This window comes from Giraffa tippelskirchi, chromosome 14 (genome assembly GCF_054371585.1).
Source record: "Giraffa tippelskirchi isolate mGirTip1 chromosome 14, T2T-mGirTip1v1.2.pri, whole genome shotgun sequence".
NCBI lineage: Eukaryota > Metazoa > Chordata > Mammalia > Artiodactyla > Giraffidae > Giraffa > Giraffa tippelskirchi.
This window is the reverse complement of record NC_137288.1, coordinates 47,886,026-47,911,257: the sequence shown is the minus strand read 5'-3', so window position 1 is coordinate 47,911,257 and position 25,232 is coordinate 47,886,026. Positions and strand designations below refer to the sequence as shown.

General features: G+C 41.0%; 1 protein-coding gene and 1 pseudogene across 1 annotated transcript; both read right to left on the bottom strand.

Moving 5' to 3' along the window:
• Positions 1–261: 261 nt before the first annotated feature.
• Positions 262–23,240, bottom strand: CLUL1 (clusterin like 1). The gene is made up of 7 exons (XM_081561817.1): positions 23,128–23,240; positions 21,325–21,473; positions 15,717–15,884; positions 13,101–13,533; positions 8,942–9,079; positions 4,765–4,979; positions 262–655 (listed from the first exon to the last, which is right to left on the bottom strand). Exons 1-7 carry the CDS (start codon positions 23,231–23,233, stop codon positions 467–469), a joined length of 1,398 nt encoding a protein of 465 aa, XP_081417943.1. The 5' UTR covers positions 23,234–23,240; the 3' UTR covers positions 262–466.
• A 1,246-nt stretch (positions 23,241–24,486) lies between these two features.
• Positions 24,487–24,583, bottom strand: LOC145535012 (U6 spliceosomal RNA; annotated as a pseudogene).
• Positions 24,584–25,232: the final 649 nt, after the last annotated feature.

Below are 25,232 nucleotides of genomic sequence, written 5' to 3'. Positions count from 1 at the left end.
GCATATTTAGCCACAACTTTTAACAATTTTCTGGTTTTTAGACATTTAGATTGTTTTTAACATTTTACTCTTATAAATAATTTTGCAATGATAGATCTTGGGGTGGGAACTTCAATTCAATTTTAGATTTACTCCTTTGGATTGATTACAGAAGTGGAATTATTATATCAAAAAGAAATTTTATGACTCTTGATATGTATAATTGAATAGTTTTTCAAAAAGGCAAAACCAGTTTATGTTTCTAGCAATCACATATGCGCATTCTCATTTCAATGCATTCTATCAGGATCTTTTTTTAATTTGCAAGTTCAATAGGTAAAAACTGTTATCTTGCCTTAGTTTTCATGCATTTGATTATTAATGAGGTTGAATATGTTTCCAAGGTATTCGAAAGCTAATTTTGTCATTTTTCCCTTTTAAGAACCATCTATCTCTATCAGCAAATGTCTCTAATCAAACACTCTGCTTACCAAGATTTAAAATGTTCCTTAAAATGCTGTACAGCTTTGGCCAGCATGTAGCTAATGAAGTCGGAACTCTCAGCACTTTCTTCAAGAGGAATGGTGAGTGTGAAATTAGTGGAAGGCAGAATGCTTATGTCTATCATCTTTTCATCTTCTTTGGAGAAATTTCCTTCGTGAACACCTGGAACTACCTAAGAAACAGGATCATACAATAAAAGGTTACTAACTTTTAGCACACATTCAGGATTAATTTAATACCATGTTAGTCAGGAGAGGCTAGGTTGTGCCTGAGGTCGCAAATTAGCCCAGCATTCCAGTGGCTTCATACAACATAATTTATCTCTCGCTTATGTTACACGTCCCAGCACAAGGACTCTGAACCACCAAGATGCTCAAGACCCTGGTAAAGAGAGGAAGATCATGTCAGTGTGCAGTAGCACATGTAACAACATATGGCTTTCTTTGTACCCTCAGTAGAGAAAGAGAATGCATAACCACATGCAGGCTCCTCTCTATCTCAGTCTACAAACAACACTTCATTTTTGTTCATGTTTCACTGGCCAGATCTTAACACATGATATCACTTAACTGCAAGAGAAGCTAGATGGTCTGAGTGAGTGGATGAGTGCTCCTTCCCAGGTGGCACTAGTGGTAGGGAATCTGCCTGCCAATGCAGGAGATGCAAGAGATATGGGTTTGATCCCTGGGTGGGGAAGATCCCCTGGAGGAAGGCATGGCAACCCACTCGAATATTCTTGCCCGGAGAATCCCATGGACAGAAGAGCCTGGCCGGCTACAGCACATAGGATCACAAAGAGTTGGACACAACAGAAGTGACTTAGCACACACTCGCTGTCTGTGCCACAAATGTTAATGTGATACACCAAGTTTTGTACTGAGTTTCTGTAGCAAATTTACACTTTATGTTTTTATGTGTAATTTTTGTAAGAACCAGTCATCCAAAATGCACATCATTTATTCTCTTAATGAGTTCTCAAGTGTATATACTTTGATTTAATTAAATGAAACTGTAATGACATGCAACTTGTAATCTAAAGAGAATTATTTTGAAAATGTTTTCAAATATATCTCCTTATCAAAAAAAACTAAAGCAAAATATTAAGAAGTCAAATAAAAATTGGTGATTTCTTGACTCTAGTTTATAAAGCTACCATAGCTTTCCTTTTTTTTCTTTTGGTAATTAAATAAAACACATTGAACTAGACATAAAGCATTTGTGCCTATATCAATAAATAATTATAATGCTAACACCCATGTAACTACAACCTAAAGCACATAGCTTTTTTCACCTGCTGGAATTTGTGTATTTTTTACAGAAGATTCCTCTTCAGTATGTGCTGTTTTATAGATTTGTACTTTCCATCACATGATGAACTAAGAGTTGTCTTAAGAAAAATAACTTTTACAGGCAGTTCAGCCCAAGGATCCTGAAGAAAAGCTGTTTGGCCTTGAACCCCAGTTCTACCATTTACTAGCTGTGTGATCTCAGACAAGTTGTGTAACGTCTCTGTACCTTATCCGAAAATTTTGTAAAACAGTTATACTCATAGGAACACTGAGGGTATTCAATTATATAATACATGGGGAAAGTTCTTAGAACATTGCCCGACAAATAGTAAATGCTTTTTAGTGGTGATTATTATTAGCAAAATGTATCACCAAAAATGATTTAATTTTACTTTATATGGAGTTTTCTGTATGGAAATGCCTTTGTTATCAAGATCAACAAAAGTCTGTAAAGCAATTATCCTTCAATTAAAAAATAAATATATTTAAAAATATCAAAAATTTTAGTTAAATCAGTTACTCAGAGACACTATAATGGAAGCAAATTGAAGCATAAAATGGAAATCTTGATGATGATAAAAAGAATTAAATACTGCCTCTATCTTCTAAAGATTGAATACACTTAAAATTTTTCTTAAAATTTTATTTTTACTCATTCCTTACAAGAATTTTTATCCTTAAACTAAAAGTCTACACTTGTGAGGATGAACACATATGTCAAAATATGTCACATTATCTTATGCTCCCAGGGAATGATCTAGCTAATGAAGTAACAAGATTAGACAGTCGGCAGGAATTGATAGTGGCTTTCAAAACCTTTTGACTATGGTCTGTGGTTACAAACAAGTTTTTCACCATGACTCAAAAACACATGTCTTAGAAAACAAACTTATGATAACCAAAGGGGAAAAGGGGGAGGGATAAATTAGGTATTTGGGATTAACAGATACAAACTACTATATATAAAATAGATAAACAACAAGGACCTACTATAGAGCACAGGGAACTACGTTCAATACCTTGTAATAACCTATAATGAAAAACAATCTGAAAAGAATATATATATAAAACAATAACTTTGCTGTAAATCTGAAACTAATGCAACATTGTAAATCAACTACATTTCAATAAAAAGAAGAAAAAAGTCTTAAGTATAATGTGTGTGTACATGTGTTAAGTCGCTTCAGTCATGTCCGACTCATTGCGACCCCATGGACTGTAGCCCGCCAGGATCCTCTGTCCGTGGGATTCTCCAGGCAACAGTACTGGAGTGGGTTGCCATGCCCTCTTCCAGGAGATATTCCTGACCCAGGGATCGAACCCACATCTCTTATGTCTCCTGCATTGGCAGACAGGTTCTTTACCCCTAGCACCACCTGGGAAGCCCCGTATGATGTATACACACATATAAACAGACATATGGAAAGGAAAGTTCCATGACATACGCATCTGACTTATTAGATACAATGCACTCTAGTGTTTTTTTCTTCTAGTCTGTCCTATCCTGTTTTCTGTTTGTTTTGTTTTAATGTGCCAGTTGTGACTCTAAACTTATTTCTCAACCATTGACCTCGTAATTTGAAAGACAGTGATTCACTAGGATACAAGATGTCTTAAGTCAGGTTGCCAAGAAGCAGAGCCTTGGCGTCTGACACAGTGACTTACGAAGAGTGCTTTCGGGTAGAGCTTTTAAGGGGATGAGGCAAGCAAGACAGAGAAGAGGGAGAAGCTAATCCGAGAAGTGGCTTCAGGTGAGCTCCAGCCTCAGCCTGATCCTGAGGGATAAGTGGCTCCAAGGACAACCCTTTGGAGAAGGTTGCAGGGATGAGCAGTTAGGATTGGTCTGGGTGGGGCATTAACATTACATGCTGCATAAAATACTGCACCTCTGATAGCTCTGCCCAGTGATTTTTGTATCCAGGTCTTTTTAGGAGCCCACCAATACTAACCTCGTCAGGAATCACTAGCCTGGTGCACTGTGTATTAATGTCATATGTGTGTGTGGAGTGGGGGAGCATTAGGAAAGAAATTCAATCACCGTTTTATGTTATGCAACAGGAGTTATTGATGAGAAATGGGAGACATGGTATAAGTGCAACTTAAGATGGCAATCTGATTATTCATGAATATTAATATAAAAATGTGTTTAATTTTCAAAGTAAGTCAGCAGCTTATTGTGTCAAAAGCTAGTGAGAGCTATAATTTACAGAGCTCTTGTTTCAGATAAGGAATCTATACTCATTTTTACAGGCATCCATTTTAAAGGAGCTATTTTTATTCCCATTTTCCAGGTGGAAAAATTTCCAGGTGGAATTTTCCCAAACTCACTCAGCTGGTAAGTTTCAGAGCCAGCTTTTGAACTGAAGTTTCTTTACCTGAAAATCTTCTCTCTTAGAAACAATATTGGCCAGGTTTCTTCAAGGTTACCTGTTTCAGTTATCACACTATAGCTCTAGTTAGAATTAGCCATCACTGGGGGCTTCCCTGGTGGCTCTGTGGTAAAGAATCTGCCTGCCAATGCAGGAGACACAGGTTCGATCCCTGATTTGGGAAGATCCCATGTGCCGCGGGGCAACTCAGCGCGTGCGCCACAACGACTGAGGCCACGTGCGCTAGAGGCCTGTGTTCCTGAAGAAGAGAAGCCACTGCCATGAAAAGCCCATGCGGTGCAACTAGACAAAAGCCCACACAGCAATGAAGACCCCGCATAACCAAAAACACATAAATAATACTGTAAAAAAATAATAAAGTGCAGTATGATTTAAAAAAAGAATTAGCCATCTCTGGATTAGAAAGTATTTTGTGTTTTAAGTTGGTTTTCTCTACAGAGTGTCTTGTTTTCTAAAGGCCATGCACAAGTCAGCCTGAGTACAATCACAATGTATGAATATCCTCCTGCAGCTTGTTTTCAAATTCAGATGGAATTAATAAGAAACAGAAAAATCAATGTATGCACATGTAATCTCCATATCTGCTCTCGGCTCTCCATTACCTTTATGAAACTGAAGATGTTCTCGCTTCCTGGGGTCTGGCTGGCCAGCTCTGTTACCCAACCAAACTGCTCTCTCATCTTCTCCATCAGATACGTGGTGTCCTCCAAGTGACGCTGGGTCATCTGGAGTACCTGGGCATACTGCTGGTTGGATATGTTGACCAACTCAAGGGCCTCATCTGCCTTTGTGTGTAGTTCAGGAACAGCAGGACAGTCTAGCAAAAAAGGAAGTAACAGGGTAAAGGAAAAGGTCCATGGGCTTTGGAGTTGGGTAGTGTACATTTAGGGGCTTCCCTGGTGGCTCAGTGGTAAAGAATCCGCCTGCCATGCAGGAGACACAGGTTTGATCCTTGTCTTGGGAAGATCCCCTGGAGGAGGGCATGGTAACCCACTCCAGTATTCTTGCCTGGAGAGTCCCATGGACAGAGGAGCCTAGCAGGCTACAGTCCATGCGATCACAAAGAGTCCTACATGACTGAAGTGACTGAGCACACACGCGTGCATGCTCAGCAGCAAAAAGGAAAAAAAGATTGTGGATTTAAATCCCAGCCCTTAAGCTTTCTGTTTTCAGCCTTTTTGACCACGAGGGAGTTTTCAACCAGGTTCAAAGGGCGCGAATGAAATAACACTGCAAAGTGCCTGATCACAGGGCTAGCACACACTGAAGATTTAGCAAATGTTCCTCTTCCTTGTCTTCCTTTCCATAGCGTCTCTGAAGGTCATTAGGGCTGCTCCTTGATACTCAGGTCAGGACACATGGGAGAGACTGCACTTTCCTGCCACCTGGACATTGAGCGTGCCATCTTCAAAGTGATATGTCTCACTGTTCGAGGAAGCCTTTAAGAACGGTTTAGGGTTTATCATGCTCTCTCCCCTGACAGTGGAACTAGGTTGGCTTCATATGGTGGAGGCTCCATCCTGACACAGAGCTCTCAGACAAGCTGTAACTGACAAATCATTAACAGGAGATAGTGGAGGACCAAGGAGCCTGGCATGCTGCAGTCCATGAGGTTGCAAAGAGTCAGACTTGACTGAACAACTTGGCACGCATGCACATACATTTGAAAAGTAATTCCAGAAAATATTTTGAAAACAAAGAGAGTCACAGTTAACAAGATACAGTATACATTTGGAAGAATATCCAGATATTCTTTTAAAATGTCTTCATTTGCAAGTTTAGAGTTGTAAACTTTTAAAATAGTGGCGTAAATTTTCTTTAAATTATGGCAGAAGAAAGTGGTGACTTCCCTCATGATTTTAGGCAAGGAGAATTCTACAAGGGACTCTCAATACTCTTTCAGAGAGTGGAAAAAGGTTTCCTTAAAACAAAGGTGAAACTTTGTGCAAAACACAATCATGTGAGAAAGGAAAAAGTAGAACTATCTCTATTCACAGATGATATAGTCTTGTATACAGAAGAATCTTAAGGAATATATTTTGTTCTTGTTGTTCAGTTGCTAAGTTGTGTCCAGTTCTTTGTGACCCCAAGAACTGCAGCAAGCCAGGCTTCCCTGTCCACTATCTCCTGGAGTTTCCTCCAATTCCTGTCCATTGAGTCAGTGATGCCATCTAACTATCTCATCTTCTGCTGCCCCCTTCTCCTTTTGCCTTCAATGTTTCCCAGCATCAGGGTCTTTTCCAATGAGTCAGCTCTTCACATCAGGTCGCCAAAGTATTTGAGCTTCAGCTTCAGCCCTTCCAATGAATATTCAGGGTTACACAGAAACTATTAAAAGTAATAAATCAGGAAGGTTGTATTTACACATACCGTCAACTGATGACTGCTGTAGGTTTAGTTAAAATCCATCATCTCATATGTTAATAGATAAAATAAAAAGAAAATAAAATTCTATGATGAGAATTCTTAGGATTTACTCTTTTAATTTTCCTGTATATCATACAGCAGCGTTAGCTACAGTCGTCATGTTGTACATTACATCCCAGTACTTATTTATCTTGTAACTGGGACTTTGTGCCTTTTGACCACCTTGCTCTAATCACCTCCCCAAACCGCCCCCCCCCGCCCCAATCTTCTCTATTATCTTGTGAGAATCAGGGAGAGATTTTTCTTCAAAGCGTTTCACCGGGTGTAAGGAAGGTGGGTTGTTTGAATCGGACTATTCTTGTAAGAGGTCAGTAGAAGGGAACGGCACCCCACTCCAGCATTCTTGCCTGAAGAATTCCATGGACAGAGGAGCCTGGTGGGCTACAGTCCATGGGGTCGCAAAGAATTGGACACGACTGAGCAACTAACACTTTCACTCACTTTCACATTAGTGTATATTTTTCTGTTATAAAAACTTCTGTGTCTGTATGAAACCTTGTAACTCTGACTTGAAGCACAAACACTTGAATAATAAGAATCGTGAATACTTCAGACATCTTAATTCTTGAAACACCTGTGTGTAGTAGCTATATTAATTTCATTTTCCAAATGATGAAACAGGTGTGGAAAGTCACCCAGTGAGCAATTCTGAAGAAACAAGACCCCCATCTGCTCAATAAAAAGCTCGGGTTTATATTTGATCTCTTGCTCCAAATCTTAGCCACACTTTTTAGAACTTCCTTCCCTTAAGGGCTTTGGCGAGGTAAAGAAGCAGAAGTATAGGAATCAAAAGTTCTTCTTGGCTTTAGTAAGAAAATTTGTGTTGAGGCCTTAGTAGATGGAAAGTGACTTCAGCTGGGGAAGGGACTTGAGGGTCAGAGGAAAGTAAGAAGGGCCAGTAGAAATAATCTTTCTCCTGGGGAAGGAATGAAAGGTAGCTGTTGGTCAGATCTAGGAGGTGACAGGCTGCTTGGGGCTTGGGAGAAGCCACTCAGTTCAGTTCAGTCACTTAGTCGTCTTGGACTCTGTGGTGACCCCATGGACTGCTGCACATCAGGATTCCCTGTCCATCACCAACTCCCAGAGCTTGCTCAAATTCATGTCCATCGAGTCGGTGCTGCCATCCAACCATCTCATCCTCTGTCATCCCCTTCTCCTCCCACCTTCAATCTTTCCCAGCATCAGGGTCTTTTCTAATGAGTCAGTTCTTCGCACCAGGGAGCCAAAGTATTGGAGCTTCAGCATCAGTCCTTCCAGTGAATATTTGGGACTGAATTCCTTTAGGATTGATCTCCTTGCAGTCCAAGGGACTCTCAAGAGTCTTCCCTAACACCACAGTTCAAAGGCATCAATTCTTTGGTGCTCAGTTTTCTTTATGGTCCAACTCTTACATTCATGCATGACTACTGGAAAAACCATAGCTTTGACTAGACAAATCTTTGTTGGCAAAGTAATGTCTCTGCTTTTTAATATGCTGTCTAGGTTTGCCCTAGCTTTTCTTCCAAGTAACATGCATCTTTTAATTTCATGGCTACAGTCACCATCTGCAGTGGTTTTTCAGCCCAAGAAAATAAAGTCTGTCACTGTTTCCATTGTTTCACCATCTATTTGCCATGAAGTGATGGGACTGGATGCAATGATTTTAATTTTTTGGATGTTGAGTTTTAAGCCAGCTGCTGCTAAGTCACTTCAGTCGTGTCCGACTCTGTGCAACCCCATAGATGGCAGCGCACCAGGCTCCCCTGTCCCTGGGATTCTCCAGGCAAGAACACTGGAGTGGGTTGCCATTTCCTTCTCCTACTCGTATTTAAAAATTAGGTTGGCCAAAAATTTCATTTGAGTCTTTCCATAAAATGTTACTTATGTATGAAATTTTGGGCCAATCCAATACTAAGTCACTAAATACAGTTAATAATTAACCAACCAGCTGGAAGAAGTTAATGCCACTTAAACAAACAAACAAACAAACAAAAAACTCACTTGACCAAAAATCTGCTTACACAATATGAAGACTTCTTCCTGGGTGTTTTTTTTTTTTTCTCTTTAAATTAAAAAGAAAAAATTGCCTTAATTTGCCCAGAGATCTCTTTTGCTCACTTGAGTGTTTGTTTGGTCCTTAACCATACATGTTTTTCATGGGAACAACAAGGGAGTTTCAAAAAGAGAAAAAATGAGTTGACCTACTTTTTAATAATGAAAGTCTATAAACCTGCCCTGAGCACCCCCAGATGTCCCTGAGCTTGCGAAAAATTGCTCGAAGGGAAGTAAATGAATCCACAATTCTTGTAAAAGTGAGATTTTGACCTCTGATCAGAAGGCAATTGAAATCCTGAGAAAATAATAATCACTTACCTGCCCATAGGTAATCCTGACATTTCTGGCATCTTGCATGAAACTGGAAACATTCCGACGAGTTCTGGCCAAGTTCTCCACACAGCCCTCTGCCCCGTACAGGCCACGTTGTGGAACTCAATCCACCGTGGGCAGAATCTGCAAGGAACACAGCAGTTTCACATCAGTGTCATTAGAGAGTCTGAACTTTAAAGGCATGGGTGCAATGGCATTTCTCTTTCTAACTAGAGCTTTCAAAATCTTTGTTCTGTATTCAGTTGCAGGAGGGCATACTGGTACAACCAGATGCTAAGACAATTTGACATCTATTAAAAGTGCATATATCCTTTAATCCAGTAATCTCATTACTATTAAAATATAATATTAATATTACTACTCATCATTATTATTATTACTACTTACTTGCTCCAATTCCAACCTCCCACACAGAGGTTCATGCAAATAATTTTATTTTCAGGAAGGAATCTTGAGGAATTATTAATAGTCACTATCTTTTGGAAGAGAGACTTAAAGGGGTGGGAGAAGGCAGCTTTCATTTATTTTGTTCCTTTGAATATTTGAATTTTTTTAAAGTTAGTGTGTCTTAGTTTTATCATTATTATTTCTGATGTCACTGGTGTTAACTAAATAGGGAATTATAAGCCACTTTTCTTTTTGGGCTTCTGTTAAATTTTTTTCCAGTAATTATCCTTGGCAGAGGATAAGATGATTGTATGGCATCACCGACTCAATGGACATGAACTTGAGCAAACTCCAGAAGATAGTGGAGGACAGAGAAGCCTGTTGTGCTGCAGTTCATGGGGTGCAAAGAGTCAGACATGAATTAGCAATTGAACAACAACAAGTTTTAATTTTTTTGAGCTATAATTCAAATGTGTATTGGAGTTCCAGAGATATTAGAAATGTCTGTTTCTTAAACTACAGGTAGGTATTTACTTTATGACTGTTCTTTTTTTGCATTTCACATATATAATATTATGAACAGTAGTTCAAAGATTTAGGAAAACATCTAAAGCAGATCTAAACATCTAAAGAGAACCTTTTTTGGTTCTAAAAGAATTAATTGTCCATATAAAAATGATGATATAAAAAGGAGTGCATGCAACAGAAAATTGATAGTTCCCAACTGTTTCACATTAGGAAAAATTTATTATTAATTGGTAACCTGATGATATTCTGTTACATTAAATCCTTGATGTTAAACAATGAAACATTCCTTTTTGAGATAAGTTGTGAAGTTTATTGTTTAAAAACCTACCAGGCATTTGCTAGATCTTCTGTTGGGTAAAGCAGCACCCGCTTTGTAGAATACTTTTTCCCACTCCCTATAGATTTAGAGGCATCTCCTCTAGTTTCACAGAACCCCCATAAATTCTACAGTAGAACACCTCTGCATGGTGTGCTGTTCATTTTTGTCTTCTCTGTTAGTCTCTGAGTCCCTCGAGAGGAGGGATTCGGTCTTATCATCCTAATCATCCGAAACTTGTCATTCTTCTATACCTTCTTCTGTCATTTCAGTTACAATGCGGTTGTGTAATCGTCCACTGATCTGTTTTCCTTTCTCTGATGCTTAGCGCTCAGTCGTGTCAGATTCTTTTGTGACCCCATGGACTGTAAACCTGCCAGGCTCCTCTGTACATGGGGATTCTCCAGGTAAGAATACTGGAGTGGGTTGCCATGCCCTCCTCCAGGGGATCTTCCCAAGCCAGGGATTGAACCCAGGTCTTCCGCATTGTAGGTGGAGTCTTTACCATCTGAGTCACCAGGGAAGCCCTCCTTTCTCTAAACTGAACTCCTAAAAAAGTCAGGAGCTGTGTCATCTGCATCATAAGCTACCCTTGTCTTATGTGTAGCATCTAGATTAATACCTGCTATATTCAGGGGTGGCGAATTCTAGGTCTAGCCATTCCCCATTCTATTCCCATGGCAGTGACCCATCACCTCCCTTCAGCCACGCCAGCACAGAGCCTCAGGACCCCTTCTAGGCAGTTACTTCTAGTAAATCATCTGTTCTCCCAGCTTGCCTGTTTCCTCCAGGGGAAAATTAAAGACAGCAACATTCTCCAGGGCAGGATTAAAATCCAGATCACCTAAGCACCCAGCACTGTGTAAACCAACTATACTACACAATTTTATCGAATCTTGTTGTTTAGTCTCTTAGTTGTGTCTGACTCTTTTGTGACACCATGGACTGCAGCCTGCAAGGCTCCTCTGTCTGTGGGATTCTCCAGGCAAGAATACTGGAGTGGGTTGCTATTTCCTCCTCCAGGGGATCTTCTGGACTCAGGGATCAAACCCGCTTCTCCCGCTTGTCCAGCAGATTCATTACCACTGAGCCACTAGGGAAGTCCACTCAGAGAGTATATTATTGATGAGAGGCATGTAACAGTTTCCTATCGCTCTTGTAACAGATTCTACACATTTAGTGGCTTGAAACAACATAGATTATTTTACAGTTCTGTAGGTCAGAAGTCTGAAATGGGACTCGGGACTAAATGAGAGTGTTGGCAGGGTTGATCTTTGCTGGAGGCTCTGGGAGAGAATCCATCTCCATGTCTGTGTAGTTTCTGGAGGCCACCACCTTCCTTGGCTCCTAGTTCCCTTCCTCCATTTTCAAATCCAGCGAAGTAGGGCCAAGTCCCTCTCACTCTGCCATCTCTATCGAGTCTTTTCTGCCTCCTTCTTCTACTATTAAGAGCTCTTGTGATCTCACTGGAGCCACCCGGACAACCCCAAATACTCTCTCTGTTGTTTTTTTCTTTTTTTAAGTTTAATTTTTATTTATTTATTTGGCTTCACCAGGTCTTAGTTGCTGTACACAGGATCTTCGTTGCTGAGTGCAGGATCTTCATGCTGGCATGAAGGATCCAGTTTCCTGATCAGGGACCAGACTCAGGCCCTCTACACTGGGAGTGAGGAGTTTTAGCCATTGGAGCACCAGGGAAGTTGCACTCTCCCTATTTTAAGGTCGACTGATTGGCAGCCACAATTCCCTTGGTCATATAACTTCATCTTTTCACAGGTTCTGGGGATTAGGATGTGAGTATCTTCGGAAAGGGACTTCCCTGGTGGCTCAGATGGTAAAGAATCCGGTTGCAGTGCAGGAGACCGAGGTTCCATCCCTAGGTTGGGAAGATCCCCTGGAGAAGGAAATGGCAACCCATTCCAGTATTCTTGCCTGGGAAATCCTATGGACAAACAGCAGGATTTCTGGAAGGAGCTTGTTTCATTTTTCATCAAAGAACATACCTGTCCTTGGTATAATGGTCCACAGAGATAAGTTCAAGGAAACACAGATTCTACCTGTGGCCCACACGACATCTCTCATTTCTGAGATGCTGGGTCCCACCCACTCCACAGAAGCCCAAAGAAGGAACCTCCTTCTGTGTTACAACATAAAGCAGGGCCTTCCTTGGTTGTCCAGAGGCTAAGACTCTGCACTCCCAATGCAGGGGGCCTGGGTTCAATCCCTGGTCACGGAGCTAGATCCTACATGCTGCAACTAAGACCCAGTGCTGCCAAATTAATTAAAAAATTTAAAGCAGGATTGCTTTTCCAACATAGAATATCAGGGGGCATGAGTGGTACTGATAGAAGGCGATTCTTATAAGTTAACAGAAGTTTCTATTTCTGTAGTTTTGGGTTTGTCTGTGAGCACTGAATCTGGTTTTGTGCACAAATGTTGTGATTTAAGGAATTACAGTAGCGATGCGGAGGAGGCCGTGGAGGGCCCTAAATGTGACCTGGTTTTACATGGCACTAAAGCGTTTTCCTTAACTGGGAGCTGAGGAGCCTGGACTTATTTTAAAGAAACCTCATGATGTTCAAGCAAAATAGAACTGAGTGTCTGCCCGAGTTTTAATAAAGAAGGCTACCATCTTTTTAAAGCTCTCATCTTACCAGCATTTTCTTTGTCAGCTTTGAACATTTGCTTTAGAAAGAGAAAACAGCCCTACAAAGCTCTTGACAAAGATGGGAGAGGGCTGGTGTTTGGGAGACCTCAGAGTCTCTTCTAAGAGGCTATGAGACTTTGATTATCCAGTAACTACCACTCTTGGAAACATGGTAGGACGACTTAGAAACAGTTACCATTTCCAAAGCTAAATAAGGCTTAACTTTAGTGTAGATATCTAAGGAAAAATAATCTTTTAATACTTGCCTTTGTCTTGTTTGGGTAAGTCCTCAATGGCCTTCAGCATCTCTGTAACTGTTGCGCTGACACTTTGATAAACAGAGAGGCTAAAATTACAAAACAGCTGGAAGAAGCTGGGAATGTCCCAACTCTGCATAGGATGTGCTTTTTTTGCTGGCTCTTTGGGAAAAGCTGGAAAAAAGTAAGGCTCCACGGAGTCTGTGTCTGACATAAAGTATGATTGAAAAGCCAGGTCAAATTCCTGTTGCATCTGTTTGAAGACGTGAAAGCTCATGTTATAGAGAAATCCCACATCCACGGTCAGCTGGCTGAACACGTTCTCTATCTGCGTCAGCTGTGCATCTTCCTCAGCGAACTCCTCACCAACAGGGAGCTCTTTGTCATCATCTTCATGGAAAGGAAACAGAAACTGATATATCTTCCGGAAAACCCGTTCAATCTATGGGGTGGGTGGGGGACAGAAATGAAATACATGTATTTTCTTCCAGGACTGTTTTTTATTGTAAACTTCTAAGTCAACTTACAGAAGTCATTCCAAATCAAGAACAAGCCTGGGAAAACTAGGAGGAGGTGATCCACTTTAAGATCACTTACTAACACTCATGTACCTGGCTTTGGGGCTGCCCCAGTGGCTCAGTGGTAAAGAATCCGTCTCAATCCAGGAGCCACAGGAGATGCGGGTTTGATCCCTGGGTCAGGAAGATCTCCTGGAGGAGGGCATGACAACCCACTCCAGTATTCTTGCCTGAAGAATTCCATGGACAGGGGAGCCTGGGGGGATACAGTCCATGGGGTCCCAAAATTAGCATGCATGCACGCACCTGGCTTTGACTTTGATTATGGAAATAGGGTCTGAAATTCCTCCTGGCTTCTGTTTGCCTACCGAAAGACCTAAGCAGGCCAAGTTTTCAATACTGTTGACAAGCCACAGCCCTTATGTACTGGCGATGGTTGGCATGCATGGTTTTAGACCATGTTGATTGCCTGAAAACTGTGAAGGCTCCCATCTTTCATTTCTGCCTTAGTGTCCTGGGTTTTCCCCCCACTTAAGTGGGATGTTATTAGTGTCCTCCTACTCTCCTTGGTCTCATGTTTTTAAATTAGTCCATGGAAAAGAGAAGAGCGATACATTTGCACTCAACTATGGATGCTTTTTGTTGCAGTGGTTGTTCAGTTGCTAAGCTGTGTCTGACTCTTTGCAATAGACACTTAATACATCTAAATAAGTTACTTAGGGATGTTACATATTACCAGTGATCAAAGCCCTCCTTGGCTGCAGTCAAAGGAATGAATCTCTTAATTGTAGAATTTCTTACTCAGAAGGAGATCTTCCAGGAATCACACCATGTTCTCTTTTATCTTTGTGACATGTAAGTCCATGTCAGAGTTGCCCTTGTATGAAAGTGATATGACCATGTTGTGTGTTTTGGAACATAACAACCATCAAACATCACTGCTGGAACACCACCATCCACACCCCTACCCCAGTTCTGTTCAAAGAGTTCTCCAGGAATCCTTAGAGGACTCATGCCTTTCTCAAAAAATAATCTGGGTGGATCATCTGCCTTTCCCTCTGTCAGCTTCTGTTTACTTGAATCCAGACACAGAAACAAAAATTTTAAAGGCCCAAGAAATTGTCCTAAGGTTACACAACTATCACAGATAGGAAGGGTCCTCAAAGCTCCTGACTTCCACCCAGTGCTCATCCAACATATTCTGCTGTATCCAAGACTGGCTATAAAAATAGAGCAGATGCGATTAACAGTGGAGGCAAATGAACTTGGCGTATGAATTATCCTAGGGGTTTCTCCCTCTGTAATTGGGGATGGCACTGCCAAGCCAAGAACAGACTCTAATTAGTGCATGCTCTGACAGGGAGGAGAATTTCACTGTGTTTCCTGCTCGGCCCATTTCTTCAAGGGGGAGGGCCAAAAGCAGAGGAGCCTTTTATGGGTCAGAGCTCATCCAATTCAGGTCACCACCCTCTGTGATTCTCTCTGCCCAGAACAGAGCCCAAGGGTACCAAAAAAGAAAACATGCCAGTCTTACAGGACATAGATTGAGATAAAGGGGCCATGAATATGGGCACGTGTGTGTGTGCACACGCATGTGTGTGCTGCCACAAGAAGGCAAGCCCATTGAAGAAAAGATTCAGGAGGCAGAGAATGCTTTCAAAAGTTTGGCCTGCAGAGAAAAAAAATCGAAGCAGGTTGAAATCAGAAACTATAATACTATTACTCAGAATGTAATTCGGCAAACATTTATTGAACACCTACAATGCTTAAATGAAGGCAGATAAGATACGGTTCCTGCCCTCATAGAGCTTACAATCTAGTATGAATAGGTTCACAAATAACAAATACAAGGCAGAAAGAGGATGTTTCTAAGAGATACATACAGTGTCATGAGAAGGGGGAGAAACACTGGGTGGCTGTTCTAACTTATAAATTACATACCCACTGGTGATTCATACAGAAATATGAATGCTAGATTCCAGGTTGCAAAAGGTCAAGATCAGATCAGTCATCTCTATTCTAAATATTAACATAAATTACTTTTAAAAAGTAAGCTGAAGCAGGTACCTTAAGAACTTAGCAATCTTGAGCTCTGCTTTTCCCTTACCGTGGTTTTCATAGAGGACCAACTGCTTTGGCAGGTTGTATAAAATCTCATGCAGTCACTTTCCAGGCAAGATTTGCATTCATCCCAGGAATCCATCAAAGACAACTGGCATAGCCTTTCTTCCTCTTCTAGATGTTCTTGAACTTCATTCATAAGCTTCAGGGCCTCCTAATTAAAAAGTAGAAACACACACCCTATTTCCATTTCATGACTTTGTGTGCTATACCTTAATTGATTTCTCACTTTACAAAATGTGCGTATTCTAAACTAAACCTCATTTCTGCTACAAATGAGCAGCTGATAGATTTACCCGGAAGCTTTCAGTTCAGTTAAGAGAAGGGCACCTCTTGATCCCTACTGAAAACTAGACACTTCTTATCCACTTGTTTTTTACATTCAACAGCTGTTTATTGAGAGCTTGCTATGGGATGGGCCTTCGCCGCTCATGAGTGAACCAGCAACAAAGACACAGCCCTTGCTCTGCAGAATGCCTAATTGATCTGCTTACTTGTCTGTCTTCACTTCTAGTCCTTGGAGGATGTGAAGATGGGATTTTAAGGCTGACAAAGTTGACACATTTATCTCCTTCATTTATGCTGCCTTTAATTTTCGTATGTTCTTAAACACTGCCAGAAAGCATAACTCGGGTACATCACATCAGGTCTTCACAGCGAGTTGCATTCTCATGGCAGAGATGCTGCGTTCTCAGCAGCTTTGTTTCTCGTCCATATTCCGAGCACGCCCTCTGGCGGTGCCTGCTGTACTCGACCAGGTCCCACCCAGCAGAGGTGACACCGGTCCGGAGAATGTCAACCCCTCCGTCAGAGCTCCCTGCCAGGCCAGCATCACATAGACCCCCCAGGCCTGCCTGCAAGAGGGGACTTCTGCAAACTGGTTCCCTCCAGGCCTGAGAAGTAGCTCAGGGGAATTAGGGGAGCTAATAGACTCGTCCATAAGAAGTGAGCCTTAGAGCTGACGGTGACTTCCTTAAGGGGAAAAAACACGAGGGAGCACAGTTTCTAAAACCAATTTAGTGCATAATTTTACCTACTGGAAAAGAAAAAGATAAGCACCCTTTCCTGACATATTAAGCCCAAAGAGACACCTGGGCACTGACCATCTCCCACATCTCTGCTAGGCTCGGAATTTTCATCTCTCCTAGTGGCAGAATCCTGGGGTTGAGCCAGCTGTCCTTTGCTGCATGCCATATAGGAAACCGGGCCGGGCCCCAGCCTACCAAATGAACCTCGTGATCTAGACAGGCTTAACCTGTCTTTTGGGGCTTTGTGGAACAATTATGGAATCCTGCAACTTCTCAAGAAAGCTTGCTCCACCAGGGGAGGAAACAATACCACCCAACTTTTCTCAGTCTTTTTTAAATATTATGCTCATTGTCACTGTAAACCAAAATCCCAATATTTCCAATTATAAACTACCCTCACTGTGGACCTGTGGGCAAATTATTTAATCATCTCTGAGCCCATTTCGTTTGTAGCAAACAGGAATACTCGTAGGAGACACTCAGCCTGTAATCACCTGATTTGCTTTCGCTTACCTCCAAGAGCATAATGAAAACAAATGGCCAAATCACATGGCCCAAGATTTGATAGTGAACTGTTGCCCTGGAGGAAGTAGGTTTTTGGTTTAGGAATGTCCTGTCTGAGCCCTCTGCTTCCTCCAAATGTCCCACCCAGCGATAGATTTCATATTTAGAGTTGTCTTCCTGCCGTTCAGTTTATCAAAGTCCCACCCAAACCTGGACGGGGGTGTGTGGTATGGAATCACTTGAAAGGCTGCTTTATGGTTTCCCACTTTAGTAAGAGGAAGCTTTAGATGCTCCCACTAATATAAAATGGGCTTCCCAGGTGGAGCTAGTGATAAAGAACCCGCCTGCCAATGCAGGAGATGCAAGAGGCATGGGTTCAATCTCTGGGTCTGGAAGATCGCCTGGAGAAAGAAATGGCACCCCACTCCAGTATTTTTGCCTGGAGAATCCCACGGACAGAAGAGCCTGGTGGGCTACAGTCCGTAGGGTCACACAGACACAACGCATGTACTAAACATAAACAGGGAGAAGCTGAGGAGGGGGACTGAGATCATGCCAGGTCACCCAAGGATAGACGGAGTTTTTTTTTTTCTGGGAGACTAGGGTCGTCCACCCCATATCTGCCAATTCGTAATTTATGTAAAGTATCCTTTACTTTAGGTTTAAAATCATTTTAGAAAGGGAGACTTCGGGTTAAACAGATTTTTCCTTTTTAAAATGAATTTTTGGGACTTCCCTGGCAGTTCAGTGGTTAAGACTCCATGCATCCAATGCAGGGGGTGTGGGTTCTCTCCCTGGTAGGGGAACTAAGATTCCACATGCCCTGAGGTATGGCCAAATAATGAGATAAATTTGAAAAAACAAATGAATTTTTAAATGAGTGCCCATACCTTAAGAGTATAATTCAATGATTAAAAAAAAATAGAATAAATAAGTCTTAAGAAATAATAAAAATTCTACTAGCTTCTAAGATTCTACAGCATCTGAAATGGAACTAACACTTGCTGACCTCACACTGAGCTTTCTTTTCATAGTATGTGCTGCCTCCTTGGCTCACCAGGAGGCCAGGGAAAAGGAGAAAAACAGAAAGTCCTAGGTCCTGCAGGCACAGTGCCAGCTCACTTTCTCCTGGGTCAGTCATGACAGGGTTGGGTTAACACACTAATTAACATCTCAAAACTCAGTTTCCTTAGCTGTAAAATGAAAATGATGGTTTACCCAGATGCTGGAAGGATGCGATAATGTGTTTTATAAGGGCCTGTAAATGATATCTAGTGTGGTTATTCCTGGTGGTCAGACTCATGAGCCCACCAGGGAAGAACCTGGCTTACAGGAGCTTCCCCATTTCTTCATAAGGAGCAGGTTTTGATTTTCTCAAGGTCTTTTGCTGGCTGCTGAAAAAGGAAGGAGGGCTTGCAGCTGCTGCTCAAGCCGTCTCCTCACCAGGGACCCCGTGTGGCTGCAAAATCAACCAGCTGTTGACAGGCTGACTCTAGCTCTGAGGTCACAGCCTGTGACATAGCCCTGCTCCAATGGCTCAGGGGACACCCAGTGGCCACTGTGAATGCCAAGATCTCCCTGGAGCTGGTGTGAAAGTGTTAGTTGCTCAGTCATGTCCAACTCTTTGTGACCCCATGGACTATAGCCCACCACGCTCCTCTGTCCATGGAATTCTCTCTAGGCAAAAAATACTGGAGTGGGTAGCCATTCCCTTCTCCAGGGGGGATCTTCATGATCCAGGGACTGAACCTGGGTCTCTTGCATTGAGGGCCGATTCTTTACAATCTGAGCCACCAGAGAAGCCCTGGAGCTTGGTGATTCCCACCTTTATAGGTCTAGGTCTAGAGAGGAGATATTAGAACTTCTATTTGTATTTATTTTTTAATTTAAAAATCAACTATGAGAAGTTGTTTAATGGGTACAGAGTTTTGGTTTTGCAGGAGACGCAGGTTCAATCCCTGAGTTTGCAATATGCCCTGGAGAAGGAAACAGCAACCTACTCCAGTATTCTGGCCTGGGAAATCCCATGGACAGAGGAGCCTTGCGGGCCACAATCCAGGGGGTCTCAAAGAGTCGACATAACTGCATGACTAACAAAACAAAAGAGTTTCGGTTTTGCAAAATGGGAAGCATTCTGGAGCTTGGTTGTCCAACAATGCGAATGTATTTAATATTACTGAGCTGTACTCATAAAAGTGGTTAAGACGGCAAATTTTATGATATATATTTTATCACAATTAAACATTTTTCACGAAAATAAAGTTTAAAAATGTGGAAGACCTGGGTTTGATCCCTGGGTTGGGAAGGATCCTTCCTGGAGGAGGGCATGGCAACCAATTCCAGTATTCTTGCCTGGAGAATCCCCATGGACAGAGGAGCCTGGTGGGCTGCAGTCCATGGGGTCGCAAAGAGTTGGACACAACTGAGCATCTAAGCACAGTACACACTCCCAATTTTAAAATTTAAAATACTTTGCAAATTATTTCTGTTATAGTTTTGACATCCTCTTTGATTTAAGGGCATGTTGGAAATAAATTTTTAAAAATTTAACTATTCTGAGTGTGATGTTAATGGTTATTTCCATTAAACTATGAGCCATGCAATGTCTGTAATTTAGAAATGTTTTGAGCTTTATACTGTAACATATGAACAGTTTTTAATATGGCCCATGGATGTCTGAATATAATGTATATTCTCCATTGATAAGGTATATAGTTTAGACAGAAACTATTAAGTAAAGTTACATGAATTAAATTGATGAGGCTGTTATATACTATTTCACAGGCACTGGTGCTCGTGTCAGGCCATTGCCTGTGGCCAGCTGTGCATGAGGACCCTGGGGAAGAGAGACCCTGTATATTCCAGAAGCATCGACACCAGTTGCCTCTGTTCACTTGGAGCCAGTTGCAGTGAATTGCCATTTAAGAGGACTCAGGTAAATGAGGGCTTCCCAGGTGGCACTAAAGGTAAAGAATCTGCCTGCCAATACAGGAGATGCTACAAGAGATGTGGGTTCGATCCCTGGGTCTGGAAGATCCCCCGAACTAGGAAATGGCCACCCACTCCAGTATTCTTGCCTGGAAAATTCCACGGACAGAAGAGCCTGGCAGGCTATCGTCCACAAGGCTGTAAAGAGTCAGACGTGACCGAACGACTGAACACAGGTAAATGGTGGTTTTTAACTACTTTAAACTAGCCCTCACTAAAAGGGCAGCAGACTTTAAAAGGTTCTTGAAAAAAAAAAATAACCATCAGATTAAAAAATATGAATAACTCCTGCTCAGGTAGGTAAGAAACAATGGCAGGGCTAACGCTTTTTCATTATGAGCTCTTTGTTGGCCTTGTGTCAATAATGATGATCTAAACAGATTTGGCAATAAGCTAAAATTTTTTCAAAATATGTAGAAGATTATTTGAAATATGGGCTTATATCCACCCAAGCTAAAGACGAACCCAAAGTGTATTCTGTGCCTTAACATAATAATGGTAGCAATTCATGTATCTAATTTATAAATAAATGAAAATGCATATATTCAGTAATGGATGCTAACAATAATTACAGTAATAAGGATGGGAAAGAAAAAAACTTTTGTAGGCCACTGATCTGGCCAAAAACTTCCAAACAGTTTTGGCTTGACATTCCAGCTCAAAAGGCACCATTAAGCAGTTTTAAGAAAGCAGCATTCCTCCAAACAGTTTGGAGGATTCAAATCCTCCAAACACCTGAGTTTGGAGTCTTTCAAAGGCCTAATCTACAAGGAATATGTTCTTTGAAGAAATTTGAAATTTCCTTCAAAGTCTTCCTCCAATAGGGTGGATTTCCAGAAAAACTATGATTAGGGTAAATAAATAATTTCTCCATTGCATTCAGATGTGCACTATTTATGGTCCAGACATATTTCTGAACAGTTATACAGGTTTTTTTTTTTTTTTAGGCTGCACCGTTCAGCATGCGGGATCTTAGTTCCCTGACCAGGGATCAAACTCGTGGCCCCGGTGTTGGGAGTGAGGCATCTTTACCACCGGACGTCCCAGGACAGGTGTGATTTTCAATGACTGTACCTGCTTTTCTTCTCTGCATTTCTTCAGGGTTCTCATTAGGTTGCTATGTTCCTCCTCTCTTCTTTCCATCAGGATTTTCATCTGCTTCATGCCAATCAAAGCCTTCTTCACCTCTTCATCTACATCCATCTCCCCAGCCTTGGAAAAACCTAAAAGATTATGTTGTAGTTTTTTCCTTTAAGATCTGATCAGATTATAGTGTATCAGAATACAATGAGTTCCAGCCATTAAAATGAATGAAATAATGCCATTTGCAGCTACATGGATGGACCTAGAGAGTGTCACACTGAGTGAAGTCAGTCAGACAGAGGAGAAATATCATATGGACATCCCTTACATGTGGAATCCAAAGAGAAATGATACAAGTGAACTTATAAAACAGAAAGAGACTCACAGAAAATGAACTCATGGTTGCTGGGGGAAGGGATAGTTAGGGAGTTTGGGAAGGTCAGGTACACACTGCTGTATTTAAAATGGATCACCAACAAGGACCTACTGCCCAGCACACGGAACTCTGTTCAATATTAGGTCACAGCCTGGATGGGTGGGGGTTTTGGGGGAGAATGGACACACGTATATGTATGGCTGAGTCCGTTTGCTGTTCACCTGAAACTACCACAGCATTGTTAATCAGTTATACCCCAACACAAAATAAAAAGTTTAAAGTTTTGTAATAATAATAATAATAGAAAGAAAGAATACAATGAGTTTACCAGTTTTTCATGTCCCCCCAGTAGAGGCTTAATTGTTTTTTATTGCATCGACTCCAAAAGCAGATCACCATGCTTGGGATATCAGCTACCCCATGGAGGGGGCTACTGGCACCCCCCACCCCGACCCCAAGGGAAATACCTTCTGTCCTTCACTTTTGAGCTTCCAGCCAAGTCAGAGTTCATTTAACCCCATTCTTATCATTCTCCTCAGAGCCTGTTTTCATGTATCCAATTTTTTTTTTCTTTCCCTTAAAACTCAAGTGTGTTTATATTAGAAGAAAACATTGAATTTTCTTCACAGACAATTTATATTAAATGCCCAACTGGGAACCTCAAACAGAGAGAACAATTTCCCTTTCTTTCAGCTTCAATTACCTTCCCAGGAGGCATCAAACCTAGAAAGTATCTGGTATAATGCAAGATTCTTTAATAACCTCCTGGATGTCTCTAACACCCCTTTAATAAGCCTTTAGTGAGTATGAAATTCATTGTTTGTCATACTCTTTTCACAATTATCAACGTGGCCGCCGAAGGAGCTTAACCTGCCCTCCAAATTTATTTACAGATCCGCAAAAGGAACATTTAAACTAATTTATTTTTCTAAGATAGGCACCCAAAGAGTATCTCATCAAACAAAGGCTCCAAGTTAATGAGCACAGACCAACCAGATTCGATATCGCTATAACCCATCCTTTCACGGTCTCACGAATAACTGCACGGATGACTTTAATTGTTTAAATGTTTCAAATGCTAGCAAAGAATTTCACTGTTCGTTAAAACCGTGCTCAGAGGACACCAAACATCTGGATGAACCCAAGCCGTGCAGCCTAAAACGTTGGCAAGTTTTATCTCTGTGATGGCGAACATCTGGAACTGTGAACCGTTCTCAGAGACACAACTGGAATTTTCTATTTTTATCCAGATGTTTGGCGTCTTGTCTACTTGGCTTAAGCGCCTGGAGAACGTCTCCCTGTGAAACTAGAGGGTGTCCTGAATACGGTTATCTCTCAACTGTAAATCACAGTAAGTGCCAGCAGGACATGGAAACAGGCAAACGGGACACCGTGCAGATAAAGAGACCAAACATCACCCATCGGGTCTTCACGGATAGAAGTTTTGTCCTTCCAAGTAGGTGCACAGTGACAATCTTTCAGCCACAGCAGATTCACGAGAAACACCAAGAGAGGCAGCTTCATGTTTCCACTGTGACTGCAAAGGAAGAATAAACCTGTATCAAATGCCTTGGGTTTAGTTTCTGTGGCATCCATTGAAAACACATGGTGATCCAAAGCATTTTTCTGTCGATTTTTCTTTATGACTTTAGACAATGTATGTTGATATGGTTGAGACATAAGGAAACTTGAAATCTAAATAAATTCTTTGAAAAGACAACCAAGTCCCTCTTTTGTTTACATTCTTCCTGTCAGTTAAATAAGGTCTTCATCTGAAGCATTTGAAATTTAAGGCAACCAAAAGTATGGATCCCAGCCCCATAGAATCCAAACTTCATTTTATTTCCTTGTCAACAGTAAACAACCCCAAACACAGAATTAGCTATGTCAGAGAGGACTGTTTTTTCTCCAAAATTCTGAGGCCATAAGTAATTTTTAACCTAGATGGTTTACTATTTATTTATTTTTTTTTTGTGAAAGCAGGAACCCCTCAGATTTTTCTTATATATCTTAAAAAACCCATCAGATAAATGAATCATACACAAATTTTTTTCTTCTCAGATAATAAATTTCCTTTTACATAATTAGTTGTAAACATTCCCAATAAAAACATATGCTTTCACAAATATCTATAAATTAGATTATCTTAACTCCTCCCAAAAAGGATATTTATATTTTTTATATATATTTGTTATTTTGGAATAAAAAACCAACCTTATATTATTTAATCTACATTTGGAATGTCTTTTTAAAATACTAGTAGTTACAAAGCTATCACATTTTACATCTAGAATTATCATTTGAGCTAATTCTTCTCTTTCTGTTAAGACCCTTTCAGTTTAGTGTTGGTCGCTCATTTGTGTACGACTCTCTGTGACCCCGTGGACTGTAGCCCACCAGGTTCCTCTGCCCAAGGGATTCTCCAGGCAAGAATACTGGAGTCAGGAGCCATTCCCTTCTCCTGGGGATCAAGACCCTACTTACCAAATAAAATTTTAACATATTTACCACTAACTTTGCAGGCTCTCCCCAATGAGGTTGCCACCAGCTTCTGCAAGGACCTTCACTTTCCTCTGATTTACTGTTTGTCTGTGTCAGGGATTTAACCTTGTTCTATTAATTTGATGACACAGCTCTTAATCCTATTAACCTAACATTGTGAGATTAAGAGTATGGTTTAGAATGTGGTAGGGTCGCGAAAGAAACACTAGAGGGCGGGCTGTCTACACGATCAGGAACAGCGACCTTGAGCTACTTTATTTTACACAATTTTTTTTTTTAATATGGAATTCTTCATGCATTTGCATGTCATCCTTGTACAGGGGCCATGCCTCTGTATTTTACAGTGTTTGTATCTGTGTTGCCAAAACAAACATACACAGATATGTTTGATAAGACTCATTAAAGCCTTAGAAATATTTTTTTAATTTGAAATTTTTTCTATATATCTTCTTACACGGGCTTCCCAGGTGGTTCAGGGGCAAAGAATCCGCCTGTCAATGCACGAGACACTGGTTCCATTCTTGGGTTGAGAGAGTCCCCTGGAGGAGGGAATGGCTACCCACTCCAGTATTCTTGCCTGGAAAATTCCATGGACAGTGGAGTCTGGCAGGCTACAGTCCTTGATGTTTCAACGAGTCAGACATGACTGAGCACATGTGTGCGCGCGCATACACACACACACACACACCTCTTCGTAGGTCGAACAAATTTCTTTGTTGGAAATGTAAGGAACAATACGAAAAAGAGTAAGAAAATGCTTGGATAAAACATTCTGAGATAACTAATAAGGACCTACTGTATTGCACAGGGACCTCTACTCCATACTCTGTGATGACCTATATGGGAATAGAATCTAAAAAAGAGTGGGTATATGTATACAAGTAACTGATTCTCTTTGCTGTACAGCAGAAACTAACATAACATTGTAAAACAACTATACTCCAATAAAAATTAATTTAAAAAACATTTGGAAGATTATTTACATAGTTGTTTGGCATTTTAAAAAACATATGCAAACATT